This window comes from Corvus brachyrhynchos, unplaced genomic scaffold (assembly GCF_000691975.1).
Source record: "Corvus brachyrhynchos isolate BGI_N302 unplaced genomic scaffold, ASM69197v1 scaffold94, whole genome shotgun sequence".
Taxonomy (NCBI): Eukaryota; Metazoa; Chordata; class Aves; order Passeriformes; family Corvidae; genus Corvus; species Corvus brachyrhynchos.
In genome coordinates, this window is record NW_008238330.1 from 6,374,940 (window position 1) to 6,391,993 (window position 17,054).

General features: G+C 40.8%; 1 protein-coding gene across 1 annotated transcript in view; it reads right to left on the reverse strand.

Moving 5' to 3' along the window:
- The window catches only part of TRANK1 (tetratricopeptide repeat and ankyrin repeat containing 1), a 51,457-nt gene that overhangs the window by 19,257 nt on the left and 15,146 nt on the right, over nt 1-17,054 (reverse strand). Inside the window, exons 5-13 of the mRNA XM_017734423.1 lie at nt 16,800-16,918; nt 13,762-13,845; nt 10,873-11,011; nt 10,323-10,454; nt 8,434-8,601; nt 6,483-6,638; nt 5,878-6,129; nt 4,826-5,002; nt 530-3,403 (exon numbers count right to left, since the gene is read on the reverse strand). Coding sequence (XP_017589912.1) covers nt 530-3,403; nt 4,826-5,002; nt 5,878-6,129; nt 6,483-6,638; nt 8,434-8,601; nt 10,323-10,454; nt 10,873-11,011; nt 13,762-13,845; nt 16,800-16,918 — 4,101 coding nt within the window. The remainder of the gene's footprint in view (nt 1-529; nt 3,404-4,825; nt 5,003-5,877; nt 6,130-6,482; nt 6,639-8,433; nt 8,602-10,322; nt 10,455-10,872; nt 11,012-13,761; nt 13,846-16,799; nt 16,919-17,054) is intronic.

Here is a 17,054-nt window from a genome sequence, read left to right on the forward strand (position 1 = left end):
GAAATTTGGAATCAAGAAATACAACAACAAAAACACTAGTCAGGGAAGACTGAAGCTGTAAGCTTCAATTTATGTTTCTGCCAATTTGAGTGGATGTCATTCTTGGGCCTCCAAAGATCAGAAAACATGCTACATCAGCATGGCAGCATTCTCACAAAATAAAGGTCACAAATGAGAAACAAGTAAGAAAAGCAGAAGCAGCACACCAATGCTGCAAAATCTAGTGCTTTGAGGGTAAGACAACAGAAACAGGTCTGATCATTTGTTAAATTTTCCCTCACACAAACACTGTCGAGGCATGCAGTAAGCATGAGTGTTCAAAAACTGAAAATTTTAAAAACATTCATTTTTGGTTTTCCAGTTGAGATGTCAAAAAACAGAACTGACAAATCAGAAAAAGCTGTCCATCTAATCTTTTTGAAAAACAGGCCACATAGAGACTGATTTTGAATTGGCCAGTAGAAAACTTCAATAATTAGTGACATCTGAAGAGCACAGGCGGAAGTTATAAATAAATTTGTTACTGTACCTGAATGGGACCTGTAGTTCTGGTACAACTGATATATCCTTTTCGGTTTCCTAACACGTTGCTTCTTGTTCACAGAGCTCTTGCTTGCGTAATGAAACAGTGACCTCAGGTCACTAAAACGAAAAGCAACTCCTTTCATTATGCTCTGGGCAGTGTCACCAGTTAGAAACATGGCATTAGGGTCATTGATGCACTTCATTAACAGGGCTAGCTCAGCTTGTGTGAAATCCTGTATCTCATCACCATAAAACTCATGGATGGACCACGGCAGCTCCCTGAGCTTTGAAAGTCTTTGAGATAAATTATACAGCAAATCTTCTTCATCAAAGTAACCTCTCTGTGATCGTATCTGCTGATAAAGACAGAAGAGGTGATAGATCTCACTCCTGTCTTCCGTGAAGTTTGGTGATCTCTTTCGGCCTAGCTTTTTGTACTGCTCCTCAGTAAGCTTGCCCCCAAAGCAACTCAGTGCCTCGAAAGAGCCTTTCAGAAAGGATTTTATTTCTTTCCAAACCAGTGCTGGATTGTACAAGCTTTTACCTTTTATCATTTTTGGCCATATTTCATTTGCAAATACATTGTAAGTCACAAAAGTCCAAGGATCACTTTCCCTAGAGCATGCATCTGCAGCTCCTCCATCATCACCATGTTCTGCTTCAAGATTACCTTCTTCATCCTCATCCTGCCAATTTGGAACAACCAAGTCTTCCTGAGGACTCCAACCAACAATGACTCTTTTAAGACTTCCATCTTCATTTCTTGGAAAAAAGGGGTCAGGCATGGATGCATCTAGTAACAGCAACAACTGCTTGGAGGTGACAAACAGTGGAAAATTTTCATCTTTAATGTCTTGTAGCCTGTGAATATTTGGGTCCAGAGGCTTGAAGTGACTGGTCACCTTGGAAGACTTGCTAAGTTCAATGAAATTCCTCTGAACTTCTCGGCACAAGACAGGATTTTTTGTTACGAAGATCTGGTGCAGGTGCTCCAGCCCGTTTGATGCTTCTGCACCACACGTTTGGTCTTCTTCATGGACACCACACGAATTCATTTCTGCACCAGCTGTGCCCACAGAAACCTTTTCATCTTCACTGTCCTGGTCTTGCTCATCACTCACCTGCTCCTCACTTGAATCATCACTCTCGTGTTTTAGTTCACTCTCTTCCTTCCCTGAACTAGCTTTTTCAGCATCACTGCACTGTCTCTGCTGCCATGTCTGCCTCTCCAGCAGAGGTCCCTCTGCCAAGGTAGATTTTTCCCAGTATGAATAGAATTTCTTCCAAAGTCTATACAAGCAGCAAGTCGTCTTCCCTGTCCCACTTCGCCCAATTAAAATGATTGGTTCCATAGGCTTTGGATTGAGAGCAATTACTGCATACTCCAACTCCCCAACTCGGAAAGGGTAATCAACAGAAGACTGCACATCATTTATAATGTTAAGTGCCATGTTAGTACTGAAGCTGTGAAATTTCATTATATTGTATTCCAGTTCTGCTGCACTAGCTGGAGGGAAATACTCAGGCATGGTATGTTCTTTTGATTTTTCTGCCTCCATGTCTTCAACATAACAACGTGGAACACGCTTCTGTGCTGTCACACTGTGGTTCTGATGTCCTTCATTTATACCCTTGAGCTTTTTCCTCAAAATGCAGGACAAGCCACGGTTGTAGGAAATACATATATTTTCTAAGGCACGGTTCAGCTTGCAGTGGTCAAGAACAATGGCCCAAATTCTAATTATTTCTGTGTAAACTCTACCTGATTTTTCTGAATGACTTTTTGTCTGTTCTGTCTCCATGATCTTTTCTGGGCTCTCGCTGCAACGAGGAGAAAAGTCAATCGCAAGTTCCCATAGCATTCTTGCACCTTTGCCCAGTTTGGCTTCATACAGCTGGATATCAGCTTTCAAGTGTTTCAGTGGCTTCTGAAGGCCCCTAGACCATTCCCCATTGCCAAGCCGCTTAATTGTCATTATAGTTTTAGCTTTCAGATAATGAGGCACAGCTTTGCTGCTCAAAGTCTTTAGCATTTCAGGAGTGCACTCTATTTCCCAAGTCATGTTATCAAACTGCACATATGCCTCAATATCCAGACTCTTCCCTTTTTCCTCCTCTGGTTCTTCCTTCTCTCCATTAGGCAGGGCCATACTAAATTCCCCTGCTCCCTTCTTTTTCTCCCAGTCATCCCCTTTTCTTTCAGGATGAGCTATGCTTTCACAAGGTAGTGAGGAACTCCTTCCCTCTTCCGAATTAGTCTGGGTTGACGATGGGTTTTGCACCAGAGGATGATCCTTTTTCACGGTGTCACTCACTTTCAATTTCTGAATTAAAGCTGTGATTGCCTGCACAAGACTTTCCTGCAGTGTTAAGGAGCTGGTCATTCCTTCTGTTTCCTGCTTTCCCAAATGATCTTTTCTTGTTTTTACAGAACATGGGGTTTTTAAATCATTATGCACTGCATTGCCAGATGGTGCCTTTAATGAGAACCCCGATGAAGAATGCCCTGTGATCTTTGACTGTGAAATCTCAGAAGCTGGAATGGGTTTAGATGTTTTACCCAACTGCCCTGCTCTATCTTGGCGGTGCCTCTTCTTCTCCTGTGCAGCATTATTCCAGGCAAGTAGCAGTGGATCTTTTTTTTTAATTCTATGCATCACATCTTTTCCTGATTTGTTTTTTATGTTAAAGTTAATGTCAAATTTTGCCAATAACTCTGTTATTCTCTTAGTCTGCTTTGAAAATCCTTTCTGGAAAACAATATGCATCACTGTATTTCCATTCTCATCTTGCATGTTTGGATTAAGATATGGAAAGTCAGATGGTCTTGAAGCAAAGAGGTCAAGTAGATAGTTCAGGATGTTTAAACCAGTGCCATCTGAAAGCAGAAGAACAAACAGAAAATAAACTAACTTGCTTTACAAGGCTGCATTGCATGCCAACAATTTTCAATACTTTCTTTTTCTGCTGCTACTAAATTAAAATAAATTTGTTTTAAAAAGAAAAACAAAATCTACATTTCATGCTTATAGAATATGCTTATGTAAAACAGCTCAAAACTGAGCTTTCCCAAGATTCAGGGAAAACAATACAAAGGCAGCAAAGCTTTAGAAATCCCTAGTGCTGCAATTATTCCCATAGCATCATTCAGTTTCATTCTTTTTTTAACCTCCGGGTACAGACAGATTTGTTCATTTTCCAACATCAGCCCTGACTGCTACCCAAGGGACACTGGTGACCTGTCATCCAGACAAGCAGCAGCTCGAGGTAGTGCTCTGGGGTCATTTGGTTCACTTTAATATGCTACCCAGAAGTAATCTGCTGCAGATAACTTTGCTTTAATAAAATAACCTGCAGGAAATCCCAATTATTTCCTTATATTTGAGGTCCCTGGAGCAAGTTCCTACAAAACAAGATCAGCTACCTCCCTGAGGGGAAAGAAAATACATATATATTCTACAGCTTTCTGGATTTCCCCCAGATAATCTATGTGATTTATATGAGACAACATATGTGAAACATTTCTTTTCCAGCTGTAAAACAGTGACATGACAAAATCATTGTAAAGAAATTGCACATCAAAAACTTTACACAGTGAAAAATACTTAAGAGAACATATTGTCATGGGACTTCTTAATCTTTTGATTTAAAAATGACAACCAGCATTACCTATGCTTTTAATATCTCTAAAGCCATTGAATGAAATGTTTGTGCTTTAAAAATGAATAAATTCAATATTTTAAATTATTTTAATCCTTCAACTCAAAAATGTTTTGTTGGGTTTTTTTTTTAAGTTAAAATCAAACCTGATTTGGGGGCTTAATTTCACAGTTTGTCTTAAGTTTTTATATTTTTACATAAGCCCTACAGTTCTTTCACTCAATTCTCCCCTGAAGAAAACTTCGCTTGATTTACGACTGAACAAAAACTGATAAACAGATTTCAGATGCCACTGCTGGATTTCCTCCAAAGTCTGCTGCTATTGCTCTAACTCTACCTTTGTTTCTTCCAACATACTTCCACCCCACATATTCCCACCTAGCACTCATTTTACAGGGTTTCAGAGAGGAGCCTTCCTTGACTCCCCCGTGTCACCTGAGCTGCCATTACCTCTCCTCACAGTCCCAGCCACCACCGCCACAAACAAGAGCACATCAGCTTAACAAAGACTGGGTGTATCCTCTGGCCTGCAGACTTTGGGGGCTGAGTGAGACACAGTAAGACAACCTGATCCACTGTCCCTGCAGCAGCAGAAGGGGCAGGGAAGGAATGGGGATGTTGTCAACAGCCAAAGCCTTACCTTTATTATTTAAACAGATGAAAACTGCAGCATGCAAAGGAGTATCTCCTTGTGTAATGGAGAGGTTTCGAGGGTCTGCGCCTTTGGTCAGCAGCAAATACACCACTTCAAAATAATTCTTTCTGAGGCATATTTTTAGTGGTATTTCAGAACTGCTTCCAATCCCATCAGGCAGAGCTGGTGTGAAGGACAGGAAAATACCAGGGTTTAAAACTGATACACTGATCTGCTAACTACAGAAAGTTCTGAACAGAAGCAGTCAGATGCTGATTGCCTGGCAGGTGACAGTAAGCTGCTTCTTTTTTTCACAGCTTTTTACATGTTTCTGTTAAAACACTTTTTGACTAAGAAGATCTTCATCATTTCCCTTTGTCTCCCATTAAACAGAGCAAACAGTCCTTCTGTTGCAATAGGAAGACATAAAGGCCAGAACATATCTTCTCCAAGTCAGTCAGCCACTGACTAAAACAAGAAGCCTCCTTGCACCTCTGGCATTCACAAGGCTTCAACAGGACCATGTGTCCATAGCTTACAGCTAACATCAAGCTATAAGATTAAATGAAATATGCCAGAGTGATCCTAGGAATAAGCTCATGCAAAACAAGTACGATGATGTCTACACTAGTTAAAAAAAGAAAGACATCTGGTCATGCCTTTGAAATCAATTAAGTAGTCCATTCCTTGTAGCGTAACAGCAGACTGAACTGAAAGACTGTGTCTTACATTTTCTGTCAGGACAGTATTGTGGCTGAAGACATAGAAATTAATGCCCAAAACAAACTACAGGCGCAGGAGCAACAATAGTTCTTGGCCTTTTACCAGCCCTAACAGACAAACTTCATTTGATAAACATCTTCCACCCATGTAGCCTTACTAGCTTCCCCATGTCCCACACAGCAGATGCAGCCAATGCACTGCACTCCAACAAGCTGCTGCACTTATACAGAGCCACAAAAAACCCCATGTGTTGGTATTTCTGAGACCATCTTGCTCCCAACATGTCAAATAACATACTAGATCTCTTATAGCACATTAATATTGCAGTTTTTCACCTCCTCGTTCAAGCAAGCATCTCATGAGGTGCACTTGTGTATCCGATCTTTCACACTGTTGGATAATGCTGCCAATGTCAACATCTGAAAGACTGCAGGTTTTGAAGAGTCCTCCACCTGATGGATTTTCCCCATTGGCTTTCCCTGTTAGCAGCAGCAAAACTTTATGCCACATTTGCTTCGCCAGCAACTGTTTTATGAAGCTGTTAGCACAGGCATTGGAGATGTTGCATGAGATTTCTTCAGGGATTTCTACAAGACAGTCAAGACAATGTAACTCACTCAAAGCCATATAATGAAATCCACCTCACTGTAAACAAATTTCAGAATAATTAACACATTAAATTGAAAATAAGGAACAGCAAAATGTATCTTTCCATCCAAGAAAGTTTGAACATTTTTATGCACCATGAATTTCTGTGCATATTCCATTGGTTTTGAGTGCAAAACACGACATTAAATATAATTAAAAGCACATTATTCCAGTCATAAAAGTTAGAGATAAGAGAAGGAAGGGTAAAAGGGCAATAAGTGTATGTTAGCATCAAGCACAATTTTCACAGCAATTAAGTTTTGTGAAAGGAAGAAATGGGAACTCACTGCACCTTTCACAGAAGACAGCCATTTCAGAAATTGCTTAACTGCATCTTCCTTCAATACATTTTTATTATGTGCTCCATTTTCACACCTGTAGAACTGGACAAACTGTTCCACAACATCCTGGAGAGAATTTGTATCAGCTGTGGCACTTTCCTTCTCTCCTGCAAAACATTACAGAAATTGAAAATCCACTTCCTTGCCAGGATGTTTTCAGGGCAAGACTGTAATGCATTACATCCCAGGGCTCTAAGAAATGTGTAGTGGCAGATTAAAAACAGATGGCTGAAACTTCTACTGCCAATGCCAGTCCTGTGATGGATTTCTGACCCCAAAGGAAATCTGATACTTTCATCAAATACACTCTTGTCCTGGTTTTGCCTGGGCTAGAGTTATTTTTCTTCTTAGTAGATGGTATGGTGCGCCATGCTTTGGATGTAGGATGAGGATACTGTTGATAGCACAGTGATGTTTTGGTTGTTGCTGAGCAGTGCTTACCCTGAGACAAGCACTTCTCCATGTCCCATGCTCTGCCAGAGAGCAGGTGCACAAGAAGCTGGGAGGGAGCATGGTCAGGACAGCTGACCCCAAATGTCAAAGGGATATTCCATACCACAGAATGTCATGTTCAGTATATAAACTATGGGGAATTGGCCATGAAGGCACCATTGCTGCCTGGGGACAGACTGGGCATCGGCTAGTGGGATGTGAGCAATTGTACTGTGCATCACTCGTGTTTCTTGGGTTTTATTCCTCTCTCTTTCTGCATTTCATAACTTTAATAATAATAGGAATGGTAGTAACCTACTTTATTTCAAATTTTAAACTGTTCTTATCTCAACCCACCATAGGAGGGAGGGGGAAGTGAGTGAGTGGCTGCTCAGTACTTAGTTGCCAGCTGAGGTCAAACCATGGCTCTGTTTACCATAATTCACTAGGCTGAAAACTGTAATAGCTTCTGTATGCAGGCAGGAAAATTCTGCCTCACAATTACATCATTAGAGTAGATGACTAAACCTGGTAATGTTTGCAGAGCACAGTTTTAATGGGCTTGTCTGATTCCTCAGTGTCACTTCAAAAATACAGCCATAAAAGAATTTGTCCTCTTAAAATTAAAAAACAAAGCCAAAAATATACACCACACCAAAATGTTATCTGCAAATTTAAGAGATATGTATGTAATGGGAAATAGCAGATTTTAAATGATGTCCCAGTAAATGCCCTCAAATAAACACCAAAAAACTTGGCTTGAATTTCCTAAATGCCTTAAGGAATTCAGACACATGAAAGACCAAACAAAACAGTAGCTTTACCTCTTAGGACAAAGAGAGAGACAAGGCTGGTCATCCTTTTAGAAAGAAGGACTAACCTCAGATTGTTAAGCCCCTGTGAAGCTGGAGCTTATTCTCCAGCCTCTCATTTGTACTAAGCTTAGAAAACTCTTGTGGGCTGTGCATCACCAAAAAAACCCCAAAATAAAAAAAAACCCTGGCCACAGAAGACAGGCTGTGCAACCTGAAATGCCAACCAAAGAGATCATTACCACAGAGGTATTGGTGTTAACCTCCTAATGGAGAACCACTGTGCTAAAACCTTCTCCAGAGTAGAGATCTCCATGGCAAAGAAAAAAAACTGTGGGAATTTCTTTGCCAGGAGCCGTAAGCTGCAAGCACAATGAAACCCAGTGTTTTCCAATAAACGTATATGCAATACACACGTGAAAACTGAGATGTAGTCTAAAATCTTTGCTTTATGCCAAGCTTGATTTGAACATCACTTGGACAGCAGCTGCCTTCAGGCAAGGACAAAACGTTCACTATTGACTGGTAGGAGATCACGGTGACAACTCACAGGGAAAATTACATAAAACACACCCATTACTACTTCTTTGAAATAAAACAATTTTGTACCTAAAGGTCATAATTTTAAAACAGGAAAAGCACACACTGTATGTAGTACCTGTCTGCTTCCCAGAGGAAGTGTGTTTCTCAATGTGCTTGCTGACTTCTTTTACAGCATCAAAGTTTTTGTTCTTTTTCAAGATATCTATGACATATCTTGATCGTGCATCTGGAACAGTGGGATCAACCCCAAAGTTCAGGAGCATGATCACATCTTCTGTTTGTCCTAAAGCAATACATGAATAAAAATTAGAGGAAGAATAATTCACATTGTTCAGGAGTTTTGTTCTGTTTTCCTTTTTATTTTTAATTACCTGGCACAATTTCTAGCACAATTTTAACTTTAAAAAGTCTAAATTTTTCCAGTGTCATAAGCTGACAGGGTGATGATCAGTCGAAGGTTGGACTTGAAGATCTTGGAAGCCTTTTCCAAACTTAATGATTCTGTGATTGTATTCTATGATTTTAGGGTTTATAATATTTATAATATATAGCTATAAAGAAATAAACTAATAGATACATGTAAAGCTATATGTTTTCTACTAATATATACAATATATAAAGATACAAAATAAAATAAATAATTACATACTAAAATATATACTCTCTTTATAAAAAATACCATATGAATATTACTAAATAAATTTTAAACATCAACCCATAAGTCTGGTGTTACCTAGGCACTGATGTTTGCTTCCTGTTGCCACCTCGTGGGCAGAGTAAGAAATACAAGGGAAAAAGCTAGGCTCATAAATGCCACAGAAACTGTGAAGGAAAGCATTTCGTTTTCCTCCTCTGACAAGGCTGCTATCTAGGTCTTAAATTTTAACCTATTTAAAGGAACAGGAGAGGCCTGACAGCAAGTTGTATCTTACTTATCCAGGAATTTTGTGATCCTTTAAAAATTTTGTAATGAACTATGTTTACTTAGGTAAGGAATGTTTGACTGTGTCATTTTAGTTGGTTTTTCATTTAGATCTGTGTTGGCTGAGTGTCAGTAGAAAACCCTGAGAAATTACCTCACTGACCTGCAGAAAGAAACTCTGTGGACCCATGCCCCTTAGAGAACTTAATAGTTGAAGAACAAAATTCAATAAAGGATTGCCTAATGGTGTCATGTAACTAGAGAAGAATTAAATGCCATCGAACAAGAAAGGTATCTTGAGAGAGTTAAGGAGTCAAAGGCCTATACAATCCAGAAAACGTGATTAATACTTTGAAGGTGCAGTAATGGAGCCAATTCATAGGCTTACACACCCCAGAAAACTTAATCGATAGTAATTGTCTAACCAGGACAGCAAATGTAATAATAAAGCACTGTTTAGCTGGATAAAATTTGGGTTATCCATTAAACAAAGATAGATGAGATGCTCTGGTGGTAATTAGGAGGAACAAAACACCTATACCATGATGCAAGAAATTGGGAGGGCTTTTGGGAGTGTCTATAAAAAAACTGTTGGATGTTATAATGTATATAAATGAATGAAAATTGTTGTTTCTTTGAATATGTCTGTGGCAAATAAATTCCCAATATGCTCCCAATTTTGACACAACATTGTTATTAGGAATGTTCATCTCACAGCTTTTTGCTGTGAGATTTAAAACTCCTCATTTCAGGCCTCCAGGTGGTCTAACATGATTTTAAGGGCACATCAAAATTCAAAAGGTAACTTTTGTGATTCTAAAAACTGCAGCACACTTGTGAGAAAATCCTAACCAGCCAAACCAAAGAGCAGAGGAAATGGTCACACATAAGGCACACAAATTTAAAAAAGAATTCTTGAAATGTTTAATTATCAGTTGCCACTACAGGTCTACATTCAGATACTTTCTCATTTTCTTCCTTAGCATGAAACAGTAAACACCAGGGTCTGAAACTTTCTTCCATTATAGATTTTGCCATATGAAAACAAAACAACACACACACACACAGAAAATTGTACGTACTGCGTTTCTGTGAATATTCACTGGAAGAGGCCACAATATGAAGCAGGGTCTGTCCATCTCTGTCTTTCTGGTTGATCCTATCCTTCAGCTCTGGCCTCCAAGTCAGCAACCATCTGAACAGACGGTTCTTTGCTGAAATGATAAAAAAACGCTCTTAAAGAAACAGATCCTGGGGTTTTTTCCCCTATGGAGTGGCAAGATGCAAATCTATTACACACAAACTGTTGCTCCACACTGAGATGGCAGGAAGAAACACTGTACCTTTTTTAAAGCTGATATATTTGGGTTACAGAAGACCCATATCAATCACACTTTTGCTTCAAACCACAGAAGAGAACAATTATATTAGGTTTCCACCACTATCAGGCATGGGTGATCAAATAGAGTGTTTACAACATTTCTAAGCAAGTGCTTTATTGGCATGTGCAAGATTATACCTAGATGACCTGACCTGAGTTGTTGGGACTTTCTTTTAATTTAAAAAAGGTCTAGCTGTCAGTTCTCTGATAAAAGCCAGCATTGTTTTATTTTAGCTGCAGATGTCACTCACTTGCTTTGATACACAGTCTGATAACAGCATGCAGCGGATACACTCCGATGGACTCAGCCTTGGCCCCAATAGAAATCAGCCACTTGACTAACTCTGCTACCTCCTGCAGCTTCTCACCGCGACCATACAACTCAGAAGTCTGGTAGCAAAGAGAACAATTACAACACATTATTTTTACATACACAAAAAGCATTTCTTTTTTAATATTTTCCATATTTTCATGACGAGAATCAGTGGAACAACAACCAAGCCATATTCACTGTAAAATTGAACTATTTATTTCACAGACTTTCATAGAACGGGCTTGGGTTGGAAGGGAACTTAAAGATCATCTAATTTCAACATCCCTGCTGCCAGCAGGGATACCTTTCACTACAACAGGCTGCTCAGAACTCCATTCAACCTGGCTTCAAACACTTCAAGGGATGGGGCATCCACAACTTCTCTGGGCAGCCCATTCCAGTGCTTCACCACCCTCTGAGTAAAGAATTTCTTCCTAATATCTCAACTAAACCTACTGACTTTCAGTCTGAATTCATGCCCCCTTGCCTGTCACCATATGCTCTTGTAAAAAGTCTCTCACCATCTTTCTTGTAGGCTCCCTTCAGGTACTGGAAGGAGCAACTAGGTCACCACAAAGCCTTCTCTTTTCCAGGCTAAACAACTGTAATTCTGTCAGCCTTCCCTCACAGGAGAGGTGCTCCATTCCTCTGATCATCTTGGTGGCCTCTCCTAGACTTAATCCAACAAACTGATGTCAGGAATAGAGTAGCCAGCAGGACCGGGGCAGCAAAGGTCCCTCTCTACTTGGCACTGGTGAGATCACACTGCAAATCCTGTGCTCTGTTCTGGGCCCCCCACTGCTAGAAAGAGATTGAGGTGCTGGAGCGTGTCCAGACAAGGGCAGTGGAGCTGGTGATGGGTCTGGAGCACAAGTCTGATGAAGAGAGGCTGAGGAAGCTGGGGGTGTTTAACCTGGAGAAAAGGAGGCTCAGGAGAGACCTCACTGCTCTACAGCTTCCTGAAAGGAGGCCGTAGCCAGTTGGGGGTTGGTCTCTTTCACATGTCCCAGGTGAAATAAGGAGAAGAAATGGCTTTAACTTGTGCCAGCAGAAGTTCAGATCAGATATTAGGAAAAAAATTTCACTGAAAGAGTGGTCAGGCATTGGAATAAGTTGCCCAGGGAGGTGCTGGAGTCACCATCTCTGGAAGTGTTCAACAGGCATCTGGATGTGGCACTTGGGGTTTAGGGGAGATTATAGTGGTGCCGGGTTGATCTTGAAGGTCTCTTCCAACCTCGATGATTCTGGGATTCTGAGAAAACACACAGCCTGAGCAGAAGCCAGCTGAATTTAAAATATGTTCTTGCAAGGACTTAATGAAGATGAAGCACAGTCTACAAGGGGTAGAGCAATATAGGGTACTCTGGAGGTGTGCAGTAGAAGCTAGGATGGAAATTGAGACAATATGCCAGAAGGATCAGGACATGAGGAGGTGGTCGGAAACAGTGTTCAGACAAAACTTCTCCATTTGTGCCAGTCATCTCTTTAAATAGCAGTTTTCACACATGCTTCCAACGTTTACAAATAAATATTTTTTTTCTAATACCTCATGCCAAATTTTGACTGGCAAGAATACTCTTTGAGCACAGTTATCAAATCAAAATATAACAGATTACAGGGAGAATGTAGCAGCAGCAGGGGAAGTTCGAGCTGTCAGAAAGCCATATTTTCTAATTTTCACAAAAGAGAATCAGCACTTAGGGATTTTTCATCTTGATTCTTTCAGCTTGCCATGTGCACAACAAACCCACCAGAACAGACAGACTGGTTGGGCCAGTTCAACAAAAAAAGGACGTACTATTTTGAAAGGCTGCCCGCTTTTCCTATCTCAATGAGGCATTTTGCTTTGCTTGTCCAGGAAGATACTTTGCTAAGACCCTCTGCATGGGTCTTCTGCTGTGTTGCCATGCTTCATTTCCAGAGTGGAGTTACTCTGCTAGCACTGGCACAGCACATCTGCCTAATGATACCCAACCAAGACACGTTTGCATTTATCCATTCACTAATTCTTCTTCTATCCCTAAAAACAAGCCTGGGAAGAGATGTGAATTTACTTCCTTTGCATTACCCTCAGAATTACTCCTGCTCACTCTGTCAGGCACCTAACTGAAATACAATCATGGAAAAAGCACCCATTTGAAATTATTATGACAAGTACCACAAGCACTCCAACAGCCAAATGGCAAATTCTAGCATATTCCACAAATATGCCTTAAACCTTAACTTGCCAGGCAGTAAACACCAAGCAAAGGTCCTGTGTAGCCTACAGCTAACATCTTCCAAAGTTCCTGCCAGGGAAGAAACTTGTAAGAAATACAGAAATTATTTGCTGTGAGGGTGGTGAGGCACTGGAACAGGTTGCCCAGGGCAACTGGGATGTGGAAGGTGCCTCTGCCCATGGTGGAACTTTAACATCCCTTCCAACCCGAATCATTCTAGGTAGGACTCTATGGTAAAGCCCAATGGAATTTCTCAATTTCTCACACACATTTTGAGATGCCTTTAGAAAGCTGATATGTCACTGCTATGGAAACTGGCTGCTCCTGAGTTGCAGAGCTGGTGAACTCCCAGCAGCTCCTGGCTCACAGAAAACTGCCAACTACACCTTTGTAATACTAATACACCATGGAAATACTAAATTTCTTTCAGAAATATTACATTACATGAAGTTAAATTTTCAAATGAATAGATGATAAAGCATAATCATAAAATGTCTGTATATTACTTTTCATTTTATTTTTCTTGGTTCGAGATGGAAAATCTCTCACTAAAGTGATCAGGAAGAAAAGAAATAAATACAAGGAAAAAATAAAAAACACTACTTTACCTCAAAGAGATTCTTCAGAGATACCTGGTTAACTCTGAGATCATGGGGCAACTCTTGCTTCTCAGACAACAACAACAGACAAGACTGAAAAAAAAATCCCAAACATTAACGCTCGTATAAGTACACTTAAAACTTTGTTTTTCACTGCCTCATCAGATCTTGTAGGAAAACTACCACAGGCTAACAGTATTTCAGATCTTTTCATAAGATCCCAACTGAATCTCTCTTTCTAATTTTCACCTGAATTCATGTAATACACAGTAGAGTGTAGGAAGCTGCAAGTGATGAATGTTTCCTCAGAAATAAAAACCATGTAAAAAGGTTAGGTTCTAAAAGAGTCTCCAATACTTGGAATACTTCCAACACTTGGAAGTAACCCTTTGCTTTAGGAATGGACCTTTACATTGGGTACAAGACTCTCCAGCTAACACCAACATCCCAAGCAGAGAGCAAGAAATAAATATTGTATCTTCTTCTACTTTCTTCTTTTTTCTCAGTTTCTCTAAAAGACTTTGCCTTGCTCCTTGAAAACCCACCAAGCTTCACCAGAGGACAAGGGAAGAACTATGGATGCCATTTACTTGGACTTCTGAAAGGCCTTTGATACAGTCCCCCACAAGTCTTAGGTCTAAATTGGAGAGATATGAGTTTAATGACTGGACTGTTGGATGGATAAGGAACTGGCAGAATGGCTGCACCCAAAGAGCTCTAGTCAATGACTTACTGTCCAAGTGGAAACCAGTAGTGAGTGGTGTCCCTCAAGTGCCTGTACTGGGACCAGTACATTCATTATCTTCACCAATGACATCACCACTCAGACTGTGGGGTGCCCTCAATCACTCAGGCAGTTTGCAGATGGCACCAAACTGAGTGATGCAGTTGACAACGCTCGAGGGAAAGGGATGCCATCCAGAGGGACTCTGAAAGGGTTGAGGAGCAGGCCCAGAGGAACGCCAGGAAGTTCAACAAGGCCAAGTGCAAGGTCCTTCACCTGGGTCAGGGCAATCCCCAGTATCAATACAGACTGGGGAAGAAGGACCTGGGGGATAATGGTGGATGAAAAAATAGGACAAAAGCCAGCAATGCGGCTTGCAGCCCAGAAAACAAACAGTATCCTGAGCTGCATGAAAAGTAGCATGGTCAGCAAGTCAAGGGAGGTGACTCTACCTCTCTACTCTGCTGAGACCAGCCTGGAATGTTACATCCAGCTCTGGGGTCACCAGCACAGAAAAAACATGGATCTGTTGGAGTGAGTCCAGAGGAGGGCCACAAAAATCATTAGTGGGATGAAGCACCTCTCCTATGATGAAAGGCTGAGAAAGTTGGAGTTATTCATCCTGGAGAAGGTTTCAGAGAAACCTTATTGCAATAAGGTCAATATAAAAATGGGGTTTAGAAAAAAGACTTTTTAACAAGGCATTTGTGACAGGACAAGAGGCAACGGTCTTGACCAGAGAGTATGTTTTTATTGGACATAAGGAAAAAATTTTTTATGATACAGGTGGTGAGGCACTGGGACAGGCTGCCCAGAGAAGCTCTGAATGCCCCATCCTTAACAGTGTTTATGGTCAGGTTGGACAGGCCCTTTACAATCTGATCTAGTGAAAGATGTCCCTGCCCACAGCAGGAGGCTTGGATGGGAAATGTGGGGCTGCAGTGAGTCCACAGCTCTAGTGTGGATCCTCCATAGGCTGTGGTTCCTGTCAAAAGCCTGCTCCCTCATGGTGTCTCCACAGGCTGTGTAGCACAATACTCTACCCTAAATGGTGGTAAAACAGCTTGAACTTTACCTAAATTGTAAAAGTTATCAGTGATGGATAGAGAAGGGAGAGTCACACTGCTTATGGTGTTGAAGAATGCTGAGACCCGCCTGAATCATCAATCCCAAAGTTACACATTCTGAGGATGTGAAAAACAATGTTTCCTGACAGAAACTGGTACCAGTGACGATGCAGCAAAGTTCCTGATAAAGGAACCAACAGGTGATACTACTGATAACTTATCGAAAGCTGCTAAGCTGACACAGCCAGCCTAGAAACACATGACTGACAGTCACTTTATACTATAAAAGCACAGTCAACACTTTTTAAAGGCAGGGTCTTCTAACAAACCCCTTCCTGAAGTGTGTGTGTAAATTCCTCCCTTGAGTGGAGATTCCCCTCAAGGTTACTCCTGGAGGCTGAGCAAAAGAGTTTTGCCCATGGCCACTGGCATGGGTGAGTAACATCAATCTCTACTTAATAACTATTTTGCTATCTTTAATACCTACGCGTCAATATTGCTTCAATAAATAGTACATTATACTTACTAGCTGCTATAACTATCTATAGTGTGAGGTAAAAAATTTTGATTAAAGTATTTTAGTCTGATCATTATCATTGTCAATTTAAGTAAGTTATTTATTTTATTCATATAGATATATTTGGTTTGTCATCCTTAATCCTGTGGGACAAAGTTGTATAGAGGCTCGATTACACATATATAATCCTTTAAACATAAACCATTCACCAAGGCTGGGAGTAGGACTGGATCCAGCCACACCCAGGCACCTCTCTGAGGAGTCTGGAAAGCAAGTGGGTCCCTTCTGAACCTTATGACTCAACAGGAGGTTTTCCCTGATAAACCCCAACTGAAGCTTCCACTTTGCTTGTGACAGGCTGCAAAGGAGCCCCTTGCTCTGGGCCTGGAGCACCTCCTCCTTCTCCTTCTCCACCCCCGGGGCTCACAGGGCTGTTTCTCTCATTTGAATACTATTGAATTGAATAATGACTCTAGGTCGCACTATAAGAGACAACAGACAGCAGCACGAGACAAGTAGGATTTCAAGTCCATCGTATCCCTTTCAGAAAGGAATTTCAGGAATTATTTATCACTAAAAGCATTTTTCAAAGTCTTAAAAATCAAGACATTTGAACCAGGCAGCAACATATATTCACAGTTTTGGCTTTTAAAGGTAACACGAGCTTATGCTGAAGAGGTAAGACATGAATGCCCAACATCCAGTGGGAGGTGACATGGTGACACAGTGACACACTTACCCGCCACTTCCCTTTCTGGGCCAGCCTTTCTATCACCGCTTGCCAAATCAGTGCATCGAAACTTGCACTGAAAATGTAATCATATGCAGGGTGGAAAGTTGGCGGCAAGATTCGGTCATCTGCAAGAATAAGCAATAGAGAAAACTATTTGGTACACACAGCACTTCAAATGTTGGAGTCTCCAACTAAATTCATCGCACAGTGATAATTTTAGCACTGACTAATACCCAGGGGATTGCCCAGTGGGGGCTTAAG